Genomic DNA, 25,593 nt, shown 5'->3' on the forward strand with positions numbered 1-25,593 from the left:
CACCCTTGTAACCCAGTACCTGGAGCATGAGGATCACTGCAAGTTCTAGACTAGCATGAACTACAAAGCAAGACCCCCTTATCTCAAAAATGAAAAGCATACTTTGTAGATATATATTGAGACCATGTCTTGGGAGGGAAAATGCTAGGTAAGTGCCCTACCTACCTACAGCCCCGGCCCTTGTGTAAGGTCTAAGCCCTAGGATTTAAGAATTCTGTCTTAGTGGATGCACATGTACAATCATAAACACCAAAAATACACTGTAAATTTCTGAAGTGTTCCTATGATTACATAGGACAAAGTTCTTCTGCTACCCTTGTAGAGAGTCTATATCCAATTTGTAAATATTTTACATAAAATTTAGAATGTATTAAGTGAAATGTTACCTTCTTTTAGAAAAATGTTCTCAAAGTTAAATTACTCATGCACATGATAGAAAATAGGGTTTTGTTGACATTGTTTTTCTTTTTGAGACAGGGTCTCTCTACACAGCCGTGGCTGTCCTGGACCTCACTATGCAGACTAGGCTGACCACCAGATCAGTCTGCCTAAGAGCTGGAATTTAAAGGCATGGCCAACTGAAAGAGAAGATTTTAATTATTTTTTTTCAGTGTAACCATTTAAATTGGTTTATATATGGTGAGCCTGACCAACATGTAACCAAAACAATGGCCCACATTAATAATGATTAGAAGATAAGATAGAGAGTCCAAAAGCCTGTTATTCCACATCAAAACATCTTTCTACAGACTATGCTTTTCATTACTTCGGATAATTATTTCTATTTTTACAACAAATTAGCTGGCTGGTGGTAGCAGAAACTTTTAATCCCAGTGCTCAGGAAGCAGAGGCAGATAGACACCCTGGTCTACAGAGCAAGTTTCAGGACAGCCAAGGTTATAGAGAGAAACTCTCTCTCAAAATCAAAACCAAAACTTAAAAACTCGGCACTAACAGTAAAAGTCAGCAGGCAGTGATTGCCCAGCAAGCATGAAGCCCTGGATTCAATCCCCAGAACTTACAGTCCTGGTGTGATGATACATGCCTATAATCATAGCAGAAATTTAAAGTCATCTTTGACTACATGAGTTCAAAGCCAACCTAAGCTGGCCACACAAGGCAGTGTAGCAAAAAACAAACAAAAACTGAAGAAAAATGAACTTTATCATTTACATCATATTTAAATGTCATAAGCACATACAAACAGCAATATTTGTGCTAAACTATCATAATGATATGCCAGGCACAGTGCTACACGCCTGGAATCCCAGTAGGAATAGGAGGTTGAAAGTCATAACGGGCTACATAGTAGTTAAAGGTTGAACTACAAAGACTGTTTCAAAAACAAAAGAATCACAATTACCTTCAGGAAAAGAGACTATTTTAAAAGGCTGGTATTAAACTTTTAAATAGTTAACCCAAATTTTAAAAAATTTAAGCCTGATCTTTTTCATTTTGCTCCCCTTTCCCTGTTTAAAAAAAAAAGGGGGGGGGACTGTGATTCTTTTCAATCTTCAAACTACTTTTAATCAAGAGTTTCTATTTAAAATGTATGTTTGTAGCAGGAATACTTTAGGCTCAGTGCCTTTGCTGTTGCTTTGGTTTGTTTAGACAGGTCTTGTACCTAGCCCAGGCTAGCCTGGACCCCAAAATCTACTACTACCTCAGCCTTCTAAGCACAGTCATGTACTACCATACCTAGCCTCCAAATAATGTCTTCTGAAAACTATATCATAGTGTGTATTTTGTTTTATTGTGTATGTGCTTGCCATAGTCCATGTGTCCACTTTCAGGAGTTGGTTCTCTCCTTCAACCAGGCCTTGTTCCAGAGATGGAACTCAGGTCACCAGGCTTTCATAGCAAGCAAGTTTATATGCTGAGTCACACACCTATTCTTCTGACAGTTTTTAACCCTAACAGTTGACAAAGCAAGTATGTTATAGAACTAGACATAGAAGAGCACACAGTATGGGGGACTATTCTACTTCTAACCCACCAACAGCAGCCAGCTGATATTCCACCATATCTCATATCACCTCTGGTCTCCCTTTTACGAGGCGCCTCACCACTTTGGTGATTTACTACTACTTTTGCTAGTCCTCTATCCAGCTTCTACTATTTCTTGGGCTCATCCCCTGCTCCCTCCTCATTTATCATACCTTCACTAAGAGCTTCTTTTCAAGCCAAAATACTTCCTGTCCTAGGGCTTTTTCTCTAAGTGCACCCTGGCTCTTGCAAACCAGTTACCATAAGCAAACACCATTCCTCTGTAATCATCCTTCTGCCCACTCGGTAGGCATATTATTTATTAAGGCCAAGAGACTAATCTACAAAAAGCTAAAAGAAGTCCCCATGCATAGGAAAGCCCTATATCATAGTGGAATACAAGGACTAGCAGGGAAAAACAATTTAGAGAGAAGAGCAACACTGTTTTTGCATTTCCATAAATTTCTGCTAATATCTAGCTTTAGAGTAAAACAACTGGGATTTTCATATCATCTGCATAATTTTAAATCTATTTCTTTATTTGAATTCAAGTATAGGAAGATATTAAAATCCAGCCCCACACAGAAATACGGTAGTAAAGAAATGATTCATTTTAGATAAACAATAAATATGAATATTTTTTGATACCACACCAAAATTTAAGTAGTGTTGTGCTAAATTGGGGTTGGAAGAGTTGCTTCAACAGTTAAGAAGAATAGTTTAGTTCCCAGCAGCCTCATCAGTCATTTCACAACTATTTTTAACTCCAGCTCCATGGGATTCAATGACCAATTCTGGCCTCCTTGGACAGGCACACACATGCATATACACATTCCTACCTGTAACATCAGCACCAGGAAAACACATACAAACACACAACTAAAAATTTAAAAAAATAATAAATCTTGAGCTTGGCAGTGAACACACACCTTAAATCCTAGCACTCAGGGGGCAGAGGCAAAGACAGACAGGTCTCTCAGTTCAAGGCCAGCCTGGCCTACCGAGTGAGTTAAGGATATCAAGGCTATACAGAGAAACCCTGTCCCGAGATGGATGGATGGATGGATGGATGGATGGATGGATGGATGGATGGATGGATGGATGGATCAATCTTTTAAAATAGGCTAAAATCTAATTGGCTTTTTATATTCTGTCTCAATAAGATCCACTATTCTTGTCAATGGCAGTCTCACAGACAGACTTTGGCTCTTTGACTTGCTTTGTATTGAGGATACAGCATCTCTATCCTCTCTATCCAACAGCTTGGAAGGAAAGCCTTCTTCCTATGACTCAGGTGTTATCCCAAAGGCCCTGTGGTAATGGCTTGGTTCTCCCCACAGCACTATGAAGAGATAGTGAACCTTTGAGCAGTGGGACCTAACAAGAAGCTTTGATCACTTTGGGTTATGCCCTTAAATAGGGCATGAGACCCTGGTCTCTTTTACATATTTCTGTTTCTCGGCTGCTAAGAACTTCTACCACATGTGTTCACTATGGCATATACTGCCTTGCCACAAAAAGTAGTGTCCTCTTTTCAAAATAACTAGCTCGCATATGTTATCACTGTCTAACACATACCCATCTCTCAGTATCCACACCTATAGGTGAATATTCATGATAGGATGTCATCTTAGCACCAAAAGCACTTCCTGTGCAGACCTGAGTAGTTAAATCTTGAGTCCCAGAACTGAGGTAAAATCTCCAGTGGTTTGAAAGAAAATGGCCCTCGAATGGAATGGCAATATTGGGCAGTGTGGCTTTGATGGATAGGTGTGGTCTTGTTGGAGGAAGTGCTACACTGTGAAGGTGGGTTTTGATGTCTTATATGCTCAAGCCACACCCAGTGAGACAGACCACTTCCTCTTGCCTGCACAAAACACAGATCTCTCATCTACCTCTTCAGAACCATGTCTGCCTGCACATCACCATGACCAACCATGATGATAATGTATTGAACCTCTGAACTGTAAGCCACCCAATTAAATATTTTTCTTTTTAAAAGTTGTCATGGTAATGCCGGGCGTTGGTGGCGCACGCCTTTAATCCCAGCACTCGGGAGGCAGAGGCAGGCGGATCTCTGTGAGTTCGAGACCAGCCTGGACTACCAAGCGAGTTCCAGGACAGCCTCCAAAGCCACAGAGAAACCCTGTCTTGAAAAACCAAAAAAAAAAAAAAAAGTTGTCATGGTATCTCTTCACAGCAATAGAAACCCTAATTAACACAACAACTCACCTACAATCTAGCTTTGAAAGATGCTGTATAAATTTCCTCAGAGATTAAAACATTCCAACCTGCAGGAAACTCCTTAAGCAGGAAGGTAAACATTTCAAAACAGCTTCAGCAAGTCCCTGAAACTGACCAGATTCATTAGGCCACTCCCTGAAAGAGCAATCAAAACTAAGAAGACTCTCAGATAAGATTCACTGTCTTGGAAGAATCAGAAATCAGCTGAGCTGCCTTGAAGAGGTTTAGACCAACTGAGTCACTTGGAAAGGACACTGTCTAACCTGTTGAACTGCCTGCAGGCTATGCAGTGTGCTCCAGGTTCCCAGCTTTGTGAGCCGTTACCTGTTCTGGGGTGGGCTTTGGTGATGCAGCTGTCTTTGAAACCCCCTCACTCATATTCCTATAAGTAACCCCAATAAACTCATTAGTTCACCAAGTTGGACTTTGATGGTATCTATACTTTGGTATGCAGTGGGTTCCCTATCTGAGGTAAGTTAACTTGTGTGTTGCATTTCCTAAGGAAAAGTTTTGTCACACAACACAATGCAAAAATGGGATCCCCTGGGCACACTGGCTAGGAAACCAACCATATAGGGGAGTGCTGGGTTTAACTCAGAAGCCCTGACCCAATGAATAAGATAGAAGAGCACCTGAGGATGATCCCAACCTCTGGTCTTCACATGCATGCACATGCACTCATGGGTACATCCTTCAATGGGCACATCTTTCAATGTACTTTATAACTTACACTATCTCTAGATTACTTACTATATCTAATATAATGTAAATGCTTTCTAATTGATTGTTCTTTTGTTTAGGGAATACTGGTAAGAAAAAGTCTATGATCAATATAGATGGAGTTTTTCCAATCAATGCTAGGGATTAAACCTAGTGCCTCACACATGCTAGGCAGGAAGTATTGACACCTAATGGATAACTTTTTAATCCTTTAAAAAATTAGTTCCCCTTCTTGCCTGGCATAGTGGCATACATCTTTAATCCCAGAATTCAGGAGACAAACGCAAGCAGGTCTCTGTGAGTTAAAGAATATAACAAGCTCCAGACCAGCCAAGGACACACACTGAGACCCTGTCTCAAATAAGTAAATAAAAAATTTAAAAATTATTTCTCTTTCCCTCTCCTAATTTTTCTACAAAACTTAAAACATAGGTTTCTTATCCTCGTGTTTCAAACCATTTTTCTGTATTAGTGTTCTCAATACAACATACATTTCACCATGTTTGCCCTAACACAGTAAGATTCATCATTTTTTAAAAATATGTATTTTTATTTTGTGTGCACTGCTGTGAAGATGTCAGATTCCCCTGGAACTGCAATTACAGACAGCTGTGAGCTGCCATGTGGGTGCTGGGAATTGAACTCAGGTCCTCTGGAAGAGCAGCCAGTGCTCTTAACCTCTGAGCCATCTCTCCAGCCTCTCATCATTATTTTTAAAATAATACCTAAAAATATTTGCTTCATAAAAGGAAGTAGGTGCTTATTAAACTATTACTATTCTTTAAAATTGATTAACTACCCCATACTTCAGCATATTCTGAATTCACCCAGACTGCTAACTATTTTGGGGGGGGCATGGAATAAGGACTACTTTTATCCTCTGTCCAAAACAAGAACAGCACTTGGAGAAATTAAAATGAGAGAAGGCAAGGCATACAAAACAATAAAGAGTAACAAGTCAACTGTATACTGAGCTATCTATTAGTCATATGTATATTCATAAGAAGACACAACATAAAATTAAGGATCTTTTTAATATAATGACACTGGTTTCCCTAAGATGCAGCAGCAATTCCAAAGGGATTTAGGGAGGAGAGGGCAATGGTTCCAAACATCTTTAATCTTGGTACGTACAATGTAGAGCAGGTAGTCTCTGAGTTCCAGGCCACCTAAGGCTATAGTGATACCCTCCCTTACAAAAAAGAGACAGCAATTCTTTTTGGTAAGTTTCCTCCTCCTCCTCATTATTATTCTGTTAAGGAATGCTGCTTAGATAAGAACAGATTCTATAATGAGAAACAATCTCTGAATAAGCCTTATATCTCCAGGTCATTTTATTAAAATCCTAGACAACAACAAAGTCAAATAAAGTTAAGCAAATAGACTTACCACCAAACAAAGGTTCTGGCTCCACTAATATTTCTTGCTTTTGAGGAATTGGGGCACGAACTTCTTCTCTGTTAAAAAAAAAAGTGCAAAAAATATCAAAATGAAAACTGTTTTTGTGACACCTATTTTCCTTCTAAATTGTGAATGCATTCAAATTAACAAGTGAAACAAACACTTTTTTTTAAAGAAACTACAGTACTCAGAATAAAGAAGTAATTGATTTCTACACAGATTAAGTAGAATAAAATATATAGCACAGAAAGCTAAAATGGTTTACAGGAAAGAACAAAAAAAGTCAAGTAAAAATGACTGGAAAATATAGGCTTACTAGGATCAATATAATTACAGCTGGATCTCATAATAATTAAAATACAAGGATATATTAAAGTGATTGTCAACAAATGGGTAATAAATTTTATGTTATGAAGAAGCTATCATAGGTGTAATCCTAAAACTATTTACTCAATAGATCCCACTATACTATACAGAAAAGGAATTGTCTATATAAGATATATAAACAAATATATAAAATATAATAAAATATAAACTCTTACTTTTCTTGAGATTTTTCTTTTTCTTTTTGGCTATTTTTGAGATAGGATTTCACTGTATAAGCCTTGGCTGTCCTGTAACTAGCTCTAGAGACCAGGCTGGCTTGAATTCATTGATCTGTCTGCCTCTGTCTCCTGAGTGTTGGGATTAATGGCATGTGCTACCACCACTGTCTGGCAAGATTTTATTAATTAATTCATTCATTCATTTTTTCGGGACAGGGTTTCCCTGTGTAGCTTTGGAACCTGTCCTGGAACTAGCTCTTGTAGACCAGTCAGGAGGCAGGCGGATCTCTGTGAGTTTGAGACAAGAACTAGTCCTAGGACAGTCTCCAAAGCCACCGAGAAACCCTGTCTCAAAAGACCAAAAAAAAAAAAAACAAAAAAACAAACAAACAAACAAAAAACAACAAAACAAAACAAACAAAAAAGAAAAGCAACCAGTGCTTTTACCATCAAACCATTATTCTAGCACATTCTTTAAAAGGTGATTCTGCAGCTAGGAAGATGGCTCAGTGGGTAAAGATACCTGCCCATCATGTCTGATGACCTGAATTTGATTTCAATGCACAAGGTAGAAAAACAAAACTTGATTTTCAAATTTGTCCTCTAACGTCCACATGCTTCACACACACACACACACACACACACACACACACACACACACACACACACACACACACACGAGAGAGAGAGAGAGAGAGATGTAATAAAAAATTTTAAATAAATTATTAAATTAAAGCTTATTCCCAGCAAGGGATAGACCTCAGCAGTAGAACAGAAGCCTAATATCTTAATATCTGCAGGGTACTGTGTTTGAGCCCCAGTGCTGAAAATAAATTAAACACAAAAAATATTCTTTCCAAAGTTTATCCTCATAGACTCAATATAATTACTCATAACTCAGTTAAAAATTATTTTTATAAACCTTTTTTTCTAGGAAGGTGATACGTAAATCATTTTGATAAATAGGCTGATAACTTAGTGGTTAAGAGCATTAGCTAGCTGTTCTTACAGATGACCTTAAGTTTGATTTCTAGCATTGACATGGCAGCTCATAACCTTCTGTAACTCCATTCCCAGGGAATCCAACACCCTCTTCTGGCATCCATGGCACCAGGCATGCACATGGTACACATGGTGCATAGACACACATGCAAGGGCAAAACATCTTTAGACATAAAATAAATTTAGAAGATCTTAAAAATACAAATAATTGGGATCTGGGCATTGTGGCACATGCCTTTAGTACCAGTTCTTGGGAGACACAGAGACAGGAGGATCGCTGTAAATTCAAAGCCAATGTGGCCTACCTAGTGAGTTCCAGAACAGTAAAGAATATGCAGAGACCTTGTCTCAAGAAAACAAAAAATAAAAAATGAATGGCAGGTTACCTTTAAAATCAATTTAAAGTCATTAACTAAATATTAGAAGTACTTAATATTTTGGGGCTTAGTTGTCATAGAAAATAACAGTAACTTGTAAGATTTCTAAGCATATGGGACAGTAACATGACTCATAGGGTAAAGGCACTTACCACCAAGGCCTGACCAATTTACTGGATCCCTAAAACCAACACTTATAAGGAGAGAACTGACTGCCTCAAGTTGTCCGCCAATCTTCCCATAAGTGATATGGCAACCCACATACATACATAGGGGGAAAGATAATTATAAACATATAAAGATTGGTTTAAATTAGGCCTAATGAGTTCTATCTCATGTCCTGCAAAACCCCTTGCTCACCACACACACTTTTTTGAGCCCATTTCTAAGCCAGGGTCTAACTAGGCTGGCCTCAAACTTCAATCTTTACAACTGAGTTGGGGTTTCACTGGGCATGTTGATGCATGCCTTTAATCCCAGCACCAAGGAGGCAAAGACAGGTAAGTTTGAGGCCAGTTGGACCTACATAAGACCCTGACTCAAAAAAATAAAAACAAAATACAGCACAGGATGCTGGGATTATAAACATATGCCATCAAATCTAACAAGACTCTACTTTTTCTAATACCTAACAGTTGGAATTTCCATATCTAACATTTAGAATACTAAGACATACTTTATATTTTTTAAAAACTGTGAATATTCATTTGCCAATGACTATTCCATAATCAAAGAACCACCAGTTAGACAAATCTATAATAAGACAAATGATTGAAGAATAATTCAAGATTATGTTAAGTATTCTTTCCTACTTTTTGTTTACAAGTCTTACTACATAACCCAGGCTGGCCCCAAACTTGTGAGTCTCCTGTCTCAATCTTCCAAATGCTGGGATTAACCATCGGTGGTTCAGTGGGAGAAGTCTCACCTGCTACATACTAGGGTTATAGAAATGTGCCACCACACCCAGCTGCTCTTTCCTATTGGACATAGGTCACTGCTCATATGCAGAATTTCAATAATCTGAAGAACAGACAATGTATCTACAGAAGGAAGTTTAGTAAATACTTTAATCAAAAAGAAACAAGCCAGTTGGTTTTGGTGATCCATGCCTATAGTGCTCACTACTTCAAATGCTGAAGCAGGCAGTCACTTGACCCCGAAGAGTCCAGCCAGGAGCAGCAACAAAGGAAGGCTCCATTTCAGGGAGAGTAAGGGGGTGCAATGGGGTAGGTAAGGAAAGGAGGGACCCATTAAGTACCTTTAAAAGATTTTTCAAAAAAACTTTTTTTGCAGTCTGGTATTATGTACCCAAGCAGGCCTTGAACTTGTTATGTAGCCAAAGCTGTCTGAGAACTCTTGATATTCCTGTCCCCACCTCCCAAGTGTTAGGATCACAAGTGGGCACTATCATGCCAAGCTTTAAAAAAAAAACCCTTTTTTGAGACAGGATTTCTCTGTGTAGCTGTCCTGGCACTTGCTCTACAGACCAGGTTGGCCTCGAACTCACTGAGATACGCTTGCCTCTGCCTTCTTGAGTGCTGGGATTAAAGGCATGTGCCACCACAATCTGGCTAAAATACATCTTTTATCCAAGTAAACCTTTTTTTAATTGGCATACTGCACAGTGACAGTTACTCACTCAACTGCAATCCAATGAAATATCTCAGTTAAATAAATTAATAGTCTTGGGGATGAAGAGATGGCTCAGTGGTTAAGGGCTGCTGACTCAATCATGAGGTTAAGAGCCACCATTCACAAAACCTGTAACTCTAGCTCCAAAGGATCTGACACTCTCCTGGTCTCCATGAGCACTCCACACACACATGGGTATGAGAGCGAGAACACACACACACACACACACACACAAAACCTTAAAAAAAAAAAAAAAACCCCTACAAGGTAAGACAATTACTGTATATCTAAAAATATTTGGCAATGTTAACTACAATGAGTAGAAAAACAGAGAAGGTGAATTGGAAGGGAAATACTAATTAAGGAATTAAGAGCTACTATTAAATATTCACCAGTTAGCATATAAACAATCTATCCAAATCATGATGTAAGCAACTAAGGAAAAGATAACTCATTTATGAAAAACACTTGCTACTTAAAAGGCTACTTTCTCTGGGGCTTAGGAGTTTGAGACTAGCTTACAAAAAGCAATGAAACCCTATTTTAAAAAGGTAAAAACTAAATGCTACAGGGCTAGGATTTAACTCAATGGCAGAGTACTTGCTCAGGATTGGTGAAGCCCTGAGTTTCATTTATCTTTCACATGCATGCATAAATGCTGTCAAAGTCAGTAAAACAAAAACAAAAGCCAAAGTGCCAGTCATGGTGGTGTATACCTTTAATCCCAGAACCTGGAGCAGAGGCAGGCAGATCTCTGTGAGTTTGAGGTCAGTCTGGTTTACACAGTGAGTTCCGTGCCAGACAGGAATATACAGTAAGACCCTACCTCAAAACAAAAACCACTATTTCAGACACAATCAAAAAAAAAAAAAAGTAACTAAGCAAGAAAGCAAATACATATAGATATGCTCCCGCAAATCAACTGCAAATATCTACTATTGAAGTTTCTATCAACTAAATCGGTTTTCAATTTTATTTATTCATTTATTTGTTTGTTTTATTTATTGGAACAGGCTAGCATGGAATGTGCTATGTAGACAAGAATGGCCTAGGAATTCATTTCATTTGGCTCAATATTGATTTCCATTAAAACTCTGAGCCATGTTGGGGAATGGAATCACACTTGAAACAAATGGCCATCAGAAAACAAAAAACAAGCAAGCAAAAACTTTGTAAGCTATTAATATGATCTCTAAAGTTCCTAACTCATGCAGAAACAACACTCCATTAATCTGAAATTAGCTCAACAAAGGAACAATTATACTTCTTTGTGACCTGGCTCTTATATTATGTCTGACTCAATAAAATAAAATTCTGGTCCTTTGCCTGTTGTATTTAAAATGATTCCTCATTTAGTTTCTCATATTATAAACTATGAGAATCACAAAAGAGTAAAAGTATGAGAGCCTTACTTAAAGACTTTTAAAATTAAGGTTTTTTTGTTTTGTTTTGTTTTTCTCACTATGTAGACCAGGCTGGCCTGGAAGTCATACAGATCTTGCCAGCCTCTGCCTACTGAGTGATGGAACTAAAGTCTTGGGCTACTACACCCTGCCCCCTTTAAAGCTTTTTGTTGTTGCTATTGGTAAAGTCAATGCTTAGCCAGGAATTGTGGGCACACCTGAAATTCTAAAATACAAGTAGATCATGAAGTCAAGGCCAGCCTAGGCCACATAGCAATTGTGTATCAAAAACAAACCCAAAACCCAATGGCATCTGAGTTCAGAGGCATGTGTCTATAGTAGTCCCAACAAGATTCAAGTCTAATACTTTCCAAAGACTGATGAAATACTGCTCAAGAGCTATTTATCTATTGCAAACTCTTACTATTAAAATATAAAGGGTTAGAAAATCAAATATATACAGTGTTGATGCCTTTAGTGATTAGACAGGTATAAAAGACTAGAATTTTTTAAAAGATTTATTTACTTTGTACATTGGAATTTTGCTAGCATGCATTTCACTGTGAGGGTATCAAATCCCCTGGAACTGGAATTACAGTCATGAGTTGCCATGTGGATGCTGGGAATTGAACGCAGGTAACTGCTGAGCCATCTTTCTAGCCCCTAAAAAAAACTAGTATTTTGTTTATACACAATTACATTTATTTATTTTTTTTAGTGCTACATCTTTTTTTTTTTTTTTTTTTTTTTTTTTTTTGGTTTTTACGAGACAGGGTTTCTCTGTACTGTTTTGGAGGTTGTCGGTCCAGCCTGGCCTCGAACTCACAGAGATCCGCCTGCCTCTGCCTCCCGAGTGCTGGGATTAAAGGCGTGCGCCACCACCGCCCGGCTAGTGCTACATCTTAAACTCAGGTCCCATGTAAGTTAGTTACACAGTCTACCACTAGGCTATACATTCAACCTTAGTTTTCAAAAATATTTCAAGATAATTCACTTTCCTGAAAAATGCAGGAAAGTCTACATTTGGAAATATGAACTTCATTACTATATCTGGTTTTTAACTGCTGTGTAGCTTAGGAAAAAATGATCACACTCTAGTTTCCTCAGATGCAAAATAATAATACCAATCTATAAAGTTCTTAAAAAACAAACAAAACAAACGCAAAATGACTTCAAACTTGCTCTGTAGCTAGGGAATGACCCGACCTTCCAATCCTCCCATTGGTACCCCCTGTTAGGATTAGAAGCATGTGTCACTAAGTGGGGTTTATTCAGGGTTGGGGCTTAAACCCAGAACTTCTTGAATGTTAGACACTCTACCAACTGAGCTAAATCCTCAACCAACAAAATTCTTTTTGTTGTATAGCTGGTGGTTGTGGAGCCAACAAACCCCAATCTCAGGCCAAATATAATCAAGCAGTTGCAGCCGGGCGGTGGTGGCGCACGCCTTTAATCCCAGCACTCGGGAGGCAGAGGCAGGCGGATCTCTGTGAGCTCGAGACCAGCCTGGTCTACCGAGCGAGTTCCAGGACAGCCTCCAAAGCCACAGAGAAACCCTGTCTCGAAAAAAACCAAAAAAAAAAAAAAAAAATCAAGCAGTTGCACCCTGTATTCTGTCACCTGCCTGCTTGCCCATCTTTAACCCGCACTGTTCTTTTGAGGAGTGAAAAGGAGAGAGGATTAAAGAGACAAGATGGTATGCTCTAGAGAATATAAGGTATAGTAAATACAAAAATTTCCCCATATTTTTCAGATTTTTTCAACCTTAAATGTTTTTCAAAGCTAGAAAATTAACCTAACTTTGATAAAAATGCAATTTAGGCAAAGAGTACTGCTACAATAAATAATAAATTCATACTCTGTGTGTGGTCTGACAGCAGAAACACTTGCTGAGCTGGTACTGGGTTCCTCAGCAATTCCTCCACCATCCAAAAACATAGTGACCGCCATCTCTAGGTTATTGTTGCAAGCTTCCAGCATATGTTTTCCTACACTTTCACTTGCACCTGAAATAGAAAAGAAAGTTAAATATGACATCTTACAGTCAAGCTCACATTAAAACGTACAAGTCCCAAGCAATTAACACTCCTTCCCCCTTTAAAATGACTTGTACAAAAACGCATTTATTTACTTCTGTCCTGTTGGCTGGTTGATATAAATACACAGAGGCAGAAAATAACCAAACAATATCACAGCAGTACAGACTATTTTGCAACCAAAAATTTTTCCTTTTCCTTTTTTTTTAAAGTATGTGTGTGGTTTTTTGTTTAAGACAGGTCTCACACTGTAGCTCAGTCAAGTGTTCAACTCAAAAATCCTTCTGCCTTAGCCTCAGGAAGCTTATAAGAAGGAGCCACTGCCACCATGCCTGACTATTTGCCATTTCTTTGCTTATATGTGTGTGCATATGCATGTGACTGTACATGCACGGAGGTCAAAGGACAATACCTGGTACCGTTCCTTGTTTCTACCTTGTCAGACAAAGAGTCTCTTATCCACCACTACCTATCTTAGGCTAGCTACCTAACAAGCTTTCAGGAGATTCTCTAGCCTCTCATCTCAATGTAGGAAAAAGCACTGGGATTATAGATGTGTGCTATAGTCACTGACTTTACATAGGTTTTGGGCATTTGCATCTCCTTAACTCTATTTCCAATTGTTTTTTTTTTTTTTAATGGCTGAATTAACTAGTGTGGCGGTATGTACAAGCACCTGGGACTCTGGGGCAGGTGGAACTCTGAGTTCAAGGACAGCCTAGAACTATACTGTATAAACCTGTCTCAAAAACAAAACAAAGGGCTGAGCATTGGTGGCGCCTCCAAAACAATACAGAGAAACCCTGTCTCGAAAAAAAAACCAAAAAATAAAAACAAAACAAAACAAAACAGGCTAAGTATATTATTTGTTAGTAATAGTAAACTGAAAATGGGATAAAGAAAAATTAAAGCCTGCATTCTAGAAGGTTAGAAATATTTTCTGTTAGAGAGAATGCAATTCAATTAATATTTTATCTATTCAAAAGTTTTTGAAAAGGGATGGGGCTAGGGCTCAAACTCAGAACACATTTTTAACAACAAGAGAAGTAACCAAGACAATTTTGCCTAAGATATAAATATCTGGTAAGAAATGTCAATCTTTGCTATTTAAAACTGATCCAAACAATCATTTGTAAATAAAGCTAGCACAATCTGTTGAAATATAAATTGGTAAAGTCCTCTTAAAAAATTTTCTATTTGTACAAAGAAATTCCTTTGACTTAGTTGTACAGACTTCTAGAATCAAATCAACATGGAAATACTACGTGCATAACCATGTCCAGAAATATGTTCAGAGTACATTCAATTAATGAAACAAATTTTGAAACACAAAGCATCCTATAATAGTACAATGTGAACCATAGTATGTATTTGATTTAAATATTATGTGGCCACTGCAAACTACCCTGAGCTTTCTATATGGTATGAGTTTTCTTTATCTAAATTATATCCCTTTGAATCTCGTTCTGTTGGTGGCAAATGCTTTAAGATTTTTGTGAAAGCATCTTACTGACCATGTCATTTCAAGGCTGACAGCTGTTTTGTCTCAGTACACACAACAGAATTCCAATGTCTTCTGACTTCTGTTGCTACAGCTGGGAAATCAGTTGTCAGCTTAAAGAAAATTGTACTTATAGCAGTCTGTTGGTTCTAGAGCTTTTAAAGTTTCTCTCATTGGACTGCAGTTCCACTATGACTTGTCAAGATTAATCTTTACTTCTTGAAATTCACTGGATTTCTTTTCTTTTATTTCTGTTTTTTCGAAACAGGGTTTCTTTGTGTAACAGCCCTGGCTGTCCTGGAACTCCTTTTGTAGACCAGGCTGGTCTGGAACTCATAGAGATCCGCCTGCCTCTGCCTCCCCAGTGTTGGGATTAAAGGTGTGTCCCACTGCCCCACTCTATTTCAACCTTTAATTTCAATTACATCTATAATATAAAACATATACTATGACAATATACACTTTCTACAATCTTTATGGATCACTATCTCATATTTTCCTGGCTCTCATTTATTATCCAATGGCTTTGTTATTTTTAATTTGTTTTCTTTTCATTGTGTATATACCATTGCAGGACACTCTGAGACTGCCAATAAAGTTTAGCCTTGAATCAGGGGGTAGAGTTAGCAACTAGCTAACCAGAATTTGCCATAGGAGTTTGGGAGGATCCAGGATACATTTAGAGAAACACAGGAAATAGTAGAGAGTGGCTTAGAAAGATTTGTGAGCCCTTTTGAATTGGGGAAGGAGACAGAAAGGTTACTGGTCATTTTCTTATCAAGTTTTTATCCCGATATCTGACTTTGAGGGTTATTTAAAAATAATACAATGTAAGTAAATGCTTCAATATGTGTATGAGGAAATGAATTCAGAGAGGGTGTCAGATTCCCTCAAGTTGGTAGCTTTGAGTCAATGCATGTGCTTGGGTCCTCTGCAAGACTATTTTGTGTTAGCATTCAGGCATCTGTATTACCTGCCCTTGGATTTCAGACAGGATATGCCCTCAGCCGTAGTCACTAAGAGCAACACCTGTGCCTATTCACTATGTTGCCTTTTAAAAGGGTCCTGCCAACCTCCCTCGCCCTCTCCCTCTCCCTCCCTCTCTTTCTCTCCTGCTGCTCCTGTCCCTGTAGGCAGGTCTGTCCATCCCCTTTCCCCTTTTCATAATCCCTTTCTTCTAATTAAACTCTGTTGCATGGTGTCTTTCTTGCACCACTTTTCTAATTTACAACAGTTTGTTCTCTTAACTGCTGAGCCTTCTCTCTAGCCCTGTAATTTTTATTCTTTTTATTTTTTATTTGTATGTGTATCTACATAAGTGCATGTACACGTGTGTTCAGTTGCACACATCTAAAAGGACAGAGGCTATTATACAATTCCTTCCAAACCTCCTGAAGCTGAAGTTCCAGGCATTTGGAGGAGACCAGCTTGTTACATGGTGGGGTAGTCCTTAAGACTACACAGGTTTAGACACTGAGCCATCTCTCCACCTCCCACAGTCCCTGTTCCTTTTTTTTTTTTGAGACAGGGTCTCACAGTGTAGCCCAGGCTGGCCTCAAAATGAAGTCTTCTGGTTTGGCATCCCAAGTGCTGAGATTAGGGACCAGAAAGTTGGCTCAGTGGGTACACATATTTGCCATCAAGTACTGAAATTATGATCTGTGCCACCTTTGTCTAGGGTTCACTGTGATTTGTTTAGTATAGTGTGCTCTGGAATTTTTATCTGAAGACTGTTTTAAGCCTGGCATTGAAGGGACATCCTCCTAAAAGCTTGATGGATTTTGCAAGGTAAGCACAAGTATGATTAAATAAGAGTTGATAGTTGGCTGGAAATTTTTCAAAGACCACATGGGAAACATAACTCTGCAACAGGTCTTGTTAGACATCCTTATCCATACATGGGGCTCCATGCCAAGGCTGACATCAAAATGTCAGCTTCCTTGAACAGGAGTTCTTTTGGAGTCTCTTCAACCCTTGGACTTTATTTCTTATATTTTTCGTTGTGAGCCTAGCCTTTAACAGCTAAGCCATCTCTCCAGCCCTGGACTTTATTTCTTAGGCTTCATTATGCTATGAAAAGAAGTAAAGAAACAAAAAATCCAATTTGGGCAATTCCACAAGATGAAAGGCTGTAGTAAAGCTAGCTAACATCTGTACCAGGCACTGGTGATACACCTTTAATACCAGCACCTGGAAGGCAAAGGTAGGTGGATCCCTGTGAGTTTAAGGCCAGGCTGGTCTACAGACCATTCCAAGAGTCAGGACTACACAAAGAAACCCTGTCTCAAAAAATAAAAACAACAACAAAATGCTATCTAACATTTGCATTCCCAATTAATTTCATGTTTAGCCTCTTGATAGAACAATGATGAAATATAAAAGTTTTTAAAAATACACTTTTATGTGTATGAGTGTATGACTGTGTGTGTGTGTGTGTGTGTGTGTGTGTGTGTGTGTGTGTGTGTGTGTGTGTGTGTGTGCACAAAAAGGTCAGAAGAGGGCTTTACCACCCTCTGAAACTGGAGTTAAGACAGAAATGAGCCAACATGTGGATGCTGAGAACCAAACCCAGGTATTCTGAAAGTGCAATTAAATGTTCTTAATTGACATGCCATCAATTCAGTCCCCAATATCACACATTTTATTTAGCAATTTTTTTCTATGAGAGGAATTATGCATGATATTCTGCATTAGTCAAACTATGAAAAATCAAAGTACTAGCTCTACACCTAATATCTATCTAATTCACACTACCATACACTCACCCACCCACCCACATTTTTAAATAGTCTCTTATTGTGTAGCCTTGGATAGCTTGAAACTCACTGTGTAGAGCAGCTGATGGCAAATTCAGAGATCTGCCTGTGTTAGCCTCTGAGATTAAAGGTGTGTGCCACCACGTTCAGCTTATACATCTGCATCCATACTCATGCATGCGCAGTAGTAGCAGTAGTAGTAGTAGAAGAAGAAGACAGGGTCTCACTACGTAGCCCTTGTGGGCCTAGAACCCATTATGTAAAACGGGCTAGTTTCTACTACATCAAGTCCTTCACACTTTTTACTTAATTACTACAACAGGCCCCTAAAAGAGCATCATTCCGTTTTGCTGCTAGAGTATGCTCCAAAACACAAGGCTAATTATACCACTTATCCACACTTCCTTAATGACCTTCTCCAGACAGCTACAAGATAAATCCCAAAGCTTCATAGTCAGTCCTTCATGATAAGGTCTCAGTTTATTTATTTTGATTGCTTTGCCAATCTTCTCCATATAAAATTTACTAAACTCAAAAACAAACTAAAGCAGGATGATGGTAGAGCAGGCCTTTAATCCCAGCACTCAGGAGGCAGGGGCAAGAGGATCTCTGTGACTACCACGCCACTCCGGTCTACAGAATGAGTTCCAGGACAGCCAAGGCTACACAGAGAAACCCTATCTTGGGGGAAAAATAATGCTTGGGATGCTTATATCCACCTCCCCCATATAGTTCAGGCACATTGAGAATCACCAAAAGTGTTAATTTGGGGAGAAGAGGGGTTTCGAGACAGGTGTAGCTTTTGGTACTGTCCCGGAACTAGCTTGAACTCACAGAGATCTGCCTGCCTGTCTCCCGAGAGTTGGCACTAAAGGCGTGTACAACACTGCCCAGCTCAAAATGGTATCTTAAAGCAAGCAATTGGAGTTGCGTAATGGCTGAAAGCCCATTGCAGCTTTCAGGATGGAAGTTGATCACCTCAAAGGCAGATTAAGCAAGGGTAGAAATAAAGGTTAATCAATCACACACATGTAATGGAATCTCCAACAACAAACATAATTGACATGTTTCTGAGAGCGTTTCAAAAACTAAATGTGAGGTCCACAAACGGAGCGCAGAAGTTCTATGTCCTCCCATAACTCACCCTATACATTTACCTATATCCTTTATAATATCTTTCATGATAATCTGGAAAACAAGTATTTCTCCAAGATCAAGAATTAATCTGGATAGCTGGGCATCGGTGGCACACACCTTTAATCCCAGCACTCGGGAGGCAGAGGCAGGCGGATCTCTGTGAGTTCGAGGCCAGCCTGGTCTACAGAGCTAGTTCCAGGACAACCCCCAAAGCAATACAGAGAAACCCTATCTCGAACCCCCCAAAAATAATAATAACCAGGAAATCAATTAAGCCTAAGAAACAGCAGGCTGGTAAATCTGAGAAGCTTTCTGAGATTCTTCACCTCCCTCAACTATGAACACCATCAAGTAGCCAAATCCTACAGTCTTCATCTAAGGAATATCACTCTACTTTCTAAACTGAGTAAACTCCTACTACAGATTTGTCAAGAACTCTGCCCTTGGTCACGCTCCTTAAAAAAAAATAGCAAGAGTAAATTTTTAAAACTTATCTTGGTTGTATGAGGTGTGTGTGTCACACACTTGCAGAAGTCAGTTCTCTGCAAGTGAGTCACAGGGTCTGAACTCAGATCCATCAGGCTTAGGGGCAAGTGCCTTTACCTACTGAGTCATCTCACCAGTACCCTTGATACACTTTTTACACAGCAAAATAACATATGATTCTCTCCATTCCCTTTTTTAAAAACCCAGTGTCTCTGAGCTGCATACAAGAGTCTAACGCATTATTAAGACTAACCTGCACTACAGAATGCTATTCCACTTCAAAAAGGACAAAAAAGGAAAGTCAAAGAAAAAAAGAGATATGTAAGTGACAAATAACCACTCATACAACTTTTTACTGTCATCTTCCCACCATCTTCCTCTTACCAGAATTCCAAAGACACTTTTTTTTTAGATTTATTTATTTATTATGTATACAGTGTCCCTCCTGCATGTAGGCCTGCAGGCAAGAAGAAAGCACCAGATCTCATTACGGATGGTTGTGAGCCACCATGTGGTTGCTGAGAATTGAATTCAGGACCTCTGGAAGAACAGCCAGTGCTCTTAACCTCTGAGCTACCTCACCAGCCCCCAAAGACACTTTAATTGTGAATTGTAAATAAAATAAGATAGCATAAGAAAGGCAATGGTAGCATACACCTGTAATCCCAACATTTGGGAGGCAGATGAAGGATTATAACTTTTGAAACAAGCCAGGCATTGGTGCCCCACGCCTTTAATCCCAGCACTCGGGAGGCAGAAGCAGGCGGATCTCTGTGAGTTCAAGGCCAACATGGTCTACAAAGCGAGTTCCAGGACAGCCTCCAAAGCCACAGAGAAACCCTGTCTTGAAAAACCAAAAAAAAAAAAAAAAAACAAAACAAAAAACAAAAAACAAAAAAAACCTGTAATCCCAGCACTGAAAGGTTGGATCAGAAACCCAAAAGTCATACTCAACTATATATCAGATTCAAGGTCAGCCTGGATTTACATAGATTTTTTTTGTCTCAATAAACAAATTTGATCTATTGGCAATAAATGTTTTATGTATAATACTTTATGTACTTATATGCATGTACGTAGGGTCTGGTAAAAATTTTTGTCAAACTAAAAGGAGTCACCATGAGCTAGAAAGATAGCTCAGCAGTTACGAACATTTGCAGAGGACCTGCATTCACATGGCACCTCACAAGCATCTGTGCAACTCCAGTTCCAGGTGTCTTCTTCTAACCTCCAAAAGCACCAAGCACACATGCAGAGTACATACACACACATACATGCAAGCAGGAAAAACATTCATGCATATAAAATAAATCTAAGACAAAAAGTTTTTAAAGGGGAGGAAATTTAACCAGTGTAAAAAATTTAAGCCCTGGAAAAGGCTTAAGTACCTGGGGATGAAGATATATAAAAAATTAGAATCAAGGTGGGCAGTAGTAGTATACTCATTTAATCCCAGAACTCAGGAGGCAGAGGCAGACAGGTGAAATCTGTGAATCTGAGGCCAACCTGGTCTACAGAGCAAGTTCCAGAACAGTCAGGACTACACAGAGAAATCCTGTCTCAAAAACAAAACAAAATAAACAGAGAAGTTACAATCTATAAAAACTGCATGCCCAGCCTCTATACTCAATAACATGAGAAAAGATTCTGCATATTCCTTTATGCACATAGGCAAAAAGATATATGTAACACAGATAAAGATCCTGGAAACTCCTCATATAAACTTGGTCCCAAATCCTAACTATGTCATCCACTTGTTGTTTATTAGGTAACTTAGCTAATTTCTCTAAGTTTTACTTCTCTCAGTTACAAGAAGGAAGTTTTACCAACATCATAAGCTATGTGAATTAAGAAAATGCATATGAGGGGCTGGAGAGATGGCTTGCTGGTTAAGAGCACTTGATGCTCTTGTAGAGGCCATGGGTTCAGTTCCCCACACCCACATTGTGGCTCACAACCATCTCTAACTCTAGTTCCAGGAACTCTAATGCTTTCTTCTGACTTCCACAGGTACGAGGTATGCATATAGTACAGAGTAATACATTCAAGCAAACACTAATACAAATAAAAGTACAATAAATCCATCTATAATTAAAGAAAAAAAAGGCAAATGCACACAAGGGTATGAGGTGTGAGTCGGTGGCAGAGTACTAGCCTGGCATGTATGAAGCCTACATTTGATCTCCAGCATAGGACAGGAGGGCCAGCAAAATCTGCACTACCATTAAGAGTGTGAACCGGTACAATTCCCTTTTCTATTTGAGTTTCTGGGGACAAACACGTTCCTCCTTCTTGAGCAGAAAACACTTTACAGGCTGGTCTGTCTCCCCAGTCCAGCACAGTTTAGTAACCAGCAAACAGCTAGCTGTTACTAAATGTCCAGGTTGTATGACAGAAAAGCTACATGTAAATGACCAATGAATAACATACAGAGTATACAATTTAAATACTTATACATACCACTTAAGGAGAACCGTTTTGTCATATACTATACAGGCCAAGTAATGTCTCAGTTATCTTTCTCTTATCTATCTGATACTATGAATATGTGCTTCCCTCATGTTATATACTCATTTAGAAAATAACAGGAATGCTGGGCATGGTGATTCATGCCTTTAATCCTAGGAGGAAAAGGCAAGTAGATCTCTCTGTGAATTCAAGGCCAGCCTGATCTACACATCTGATTCCAGGTAAACCAGATCTACATAGTGAGATCCTGTCTCAAAAAACAAACAAAACCACAACTGTAAAAGACACTATGCATGGGGTGGTTAAACTATTAAAAAGTGAGAAGGTGCCGGGCGTTGGTGGCGCATGCCTTTAATCCCAGCACTTGGGAGGCAGAGGCAGGCGGATCTCTGTGAGTTCGAGGCCAGCCTGATCTACAAGAGCTAGTTCCAGGACAGCCTCCAAAGCCACAGAGAAACCCTATCTCGAAAAACCAAAAAAAAAAAAAAAAAAAAAAAAAAAGCCAGGCAGTAGAATAATCACGAAATGGTATACTACTTATCAGTAACAGAAATGAACCATTGAGGTGGGTAAATGCTGGTGCAAGCCTTTAGTCCCAGCACTCGGGAGGCAGAGGCAGTTGGATCTCTGAGTTCAAGGCCAACATGGTCCACATAGTGAGTTCCAGGGCAGCCAAGGCTACACAGAAAAACCATCTCAAAAAATGAAAACAAAAAACTATAAAAATAAAGGTATGTTAAGCATTTTAAACTACTGAAATATTTGCAGTAGTTTGTTACCCAAAGGAAACAACGTAAGAGTTAAGCTTTTTGTAATGTATTCAACAGTTCTGCACCACTAGAAATCCATACATCAAATCCCAATAGAAGTCTCCTTCCCGGATAAGAAAGTGGGAAGGAGTAAGGGTTAACTGAAAGAGGGTGGGGGAGGGGGGTAAGCTATGTGATAGAACAACAAATTTAGTCAAGTATTCAGTTTCAAGCCCTAATAATTTCTGGTTGACCAGCTGTAAAATTTACTTGTTATTTTTACAACAAAAATCATGCTTTCCAATGGGACTAATTAAATAGACTTGAGGATTAAAACATCTATAAACTTGTTTACGGGCTGGAGAGGTGGCTCAGAGGTTAAGAGCACTGACTGCTCTTCCAGAGGTCCTGAGTTCAATTCCCAGCAACCACATGGTGGCTCACAACCATCTACAATTCAATCTGGTGCCCTCTTCTGGCAGAACACTGTATATGTAATAAATAAATAAATCTTTAAACTTGTTTACGTTTACTTGAGGTCCTATTATCTAAGTAGCAGCAAAATAGCTTAATCTCACCCAAGAATCTATAATCTAGGGTACAAATTACACCCTACAGCTTGTCACCACATGTACCTTTTTCCTATTTATCCCCTTATCTTTTCCTCCTTCCAGTGTTTTAAGGTTGCTAATAACAAAAAAGCCATTACTTAGCCTAGCCTGGGGCATACGTTTATTGAGAAATAATTTCCTTGATGCTTGGTATCTCTTAGTTTATACCCTTTCTCCATCTATGAGGAAAGAGCTCCAAACCTACGTCTCCACCACAGCTGGTAAAACCAACGGTTATTCCAAATGCATAGTCCTTATGCCACTATCACTGAGGAACCAAAATGTAACAATCAAAATTGAAGAAGAAAACTGTAGGACATGGTTGTTCACATCTATAATTCCAGCTCTCAGGAGGCAAAGTAAAGAAGACAGAATCTGAGGTAAGCCTGGGATATAAGTGAAACCCTGTCTTTAAAAAAAAACAAAAACAAAACCTAGGCGTGGTGGTGCACTGCTTTAATCCCAGTTCCCAGAACTAAGGAGGCAGAGGCAGGTGGATCTCTGTAAATTCGACGCCAGCCTTATCTACAGAGCAAGTTCCAGGACAGTCTTCAAAAACAATACAGAGAAACCCTGCCTCTGAAAAAAAAAAAAATTAAAGGTGTTTATGCCCGAGATGAAACTGAATTCTACTTTGTAAGAGATGTGCTTATAGCCGGGCATTGGTGGCGCACGCCTTTAATCCCAGCACTCGGGAGGCAGTGGCAGGCGGATCTCTGTGAGTTCGAGGCCAGCCTGGTCTACAGAGTGAGTTCCAGGACAGTCTCCAAAGCCACAGAGAAACCTTGTCTTGAAAAACCAAAAAAAAAAAAAAAAAAAAAAAAAAGAGATGTGCTTATGTGTATAAAGCAAAAAACAACACTGAATTCTGGAGGCAAACCAAACTCAGGCCTATGAAACAGTGGCATGGTTCTCACCAAATCCTGAAGCAACCTTCTTGCAAAGCCCAATGGACAAATAATCTGTGTGATGTTATACTTTTCCCAGACTTAAACTAATAAAAAGTAAAAAAAATTAAGGTGGATTTGTGCTGCTGTTAAAAAAAATGGATGCACTAAAACTGCACTTAGTAAGCATAGGGAAAGGAAACAACTAAATCAAGTTAGAAAAAGCCAATCCTTGGGGCTGGAGAGATGGCTGAGGTTAAGAGCACTGGCTGCTCTTCCAGAGGTCCTGGGTTCAATTCCCAGCAACCACATGGTGCTCACAGCCATCCATAATGAGATCTGGTGCCCTCTTCTGGTATGCAGACATACATGAGGCAAGATGTTGTATTCATAATAAATAAACACATCTTAAAAAAAAAAAAGCCAATCCTTCACTGCACCAAGCAGCAAAACTCCAGTGATTAGAAGGTAACACCATGGAAACTTAAAGGAATAAAGAGTCCAAGCACTGTGCCTTGTTGTGCAATTACCTTCACCAGAAATACCCAATGTACAAACAATGGCCGAGAGACTTTGCTGTCTGACAAAGCATTGTCTTTTGACTAACAAAAGTTGGGGTATGGGTGGGCACTGGTGGCGTACACCTTTAATCCCAGCACTTGGGAGGCAGAGGCAGGTGAATCTCTGTGAGTTCAAGGCCAGCCTGCTCTACAGAGCGAGTTCCAGGATAGGTTCCAAAGCAATACAGAGAAACCCTGTCTTGAAAAACAGTTGGGGTATGAGAGGTTTATGAATGGTAAATTACTGTATGTAAAAATGTCTATAATAGTCACTAGGAAAATGCTAATTAAACCCACAACTGTATTACACTTATTACACACTTATAGAAAAGGCTTTAAAAGAAAGTCTAAAATAACAAGTACTCACAAGAATGCAGACAATTGGAATTCTCATGAACTGCTCAGGGGAATGCAAAATGGCATGGTAGCTTTTGGAAAACAATTTGGTAACATCTTAGTATCTATTCATATATTATATGATCCAATAAGTAAACCTGTAGGGATTTGTGTAAGGTGTGATGGTTAATCTTCATTGCTAATTTGACTAGATTCAAAATTACCTAGAAGACACACCTCTAGGTATCTTTGATGGCATTTCCAGAGAAGTTTAACTGAGGAGGAAGAGACATACCCTAAATGTATGGCTGTCTGGGCCCTGGGCTAAATTAGAAAAGGCAGAGTACAAAGGATTCATTTCGGGGGCTGGAGAGATGGCTCAGAGGTTAAGAGCACCGACTGCTCTTCCAGAGGTCCCGAGTTCAATTCCCAGCAACCACATGGTGGCTCACAACCATCTATAATTGAGATCTGGTGCCCTCTTCTGGCGTGCAGGCATGGAGGCAGGGTGTTGCATTCATAATAAATAAATAAATATTTAATATATATATATAAAAACAAAGGATTCATTTCTGACTTCTACTCATCTCAACAGACTATTCCCTCAAATTGTGAGCCAAAACAGACTCCTCCTTCTTGCAGTTGCTTTTGTCAGGTGTTCTAGCACAGCAAGGAAGAAGAGAAGACCACAAGACAAATGAAAATATGTATTTGCAAGCTTGTTCACTGCTTTTAGCATCTTTATTTGTAAT

General features: G+C 39.1%; 1 protein-coding gene across 1 annotated transcript in view; it reads right to left on the reverse strand.

Moving 5' to 3' along the window:
- Positions 1-25,593, reverse strand: part of Ubxn7 (UBX domain protein 7) — a 59,328-nt gene that overhangs the window by 25,676 nt on the left and 8,059 nt on the right. The window contains exons 2-3 of the mRNA XM_040750928.1: positions 13,172-13,319; positions 6,340-6,407 (exon numbers count right to left, since the gene is read on the reverse strand). Of these exons, the coding sequence (XP_040606862.1) occupies positions 6,340-6,407; positions 13,172-13,319 (216 nt within the window). The remainder of the gene's footprint in view (positions 1-6,339; positions 6,408-13,171; positions 13,320-25,593) is intronic.

The sequence above is a fragment of the Mesocricetus auratus genome, unplaced genomic scaffold, assembly GCF_017639785.1.
Source record: "Mesocricetus auratus isolate SY011 unplaced genomic scaffold, BCM_Maur_2.0 Super-Scaffold_100008, whole genome shotgun sequence".
Classification (NCBI taxonomy): domain Eukaryota; kingdom Metazoa; phylum Chordata; class Mammalia; order Rodentia; family Cricetidae; genus Mesocricetus; species Mesocricetus auratus.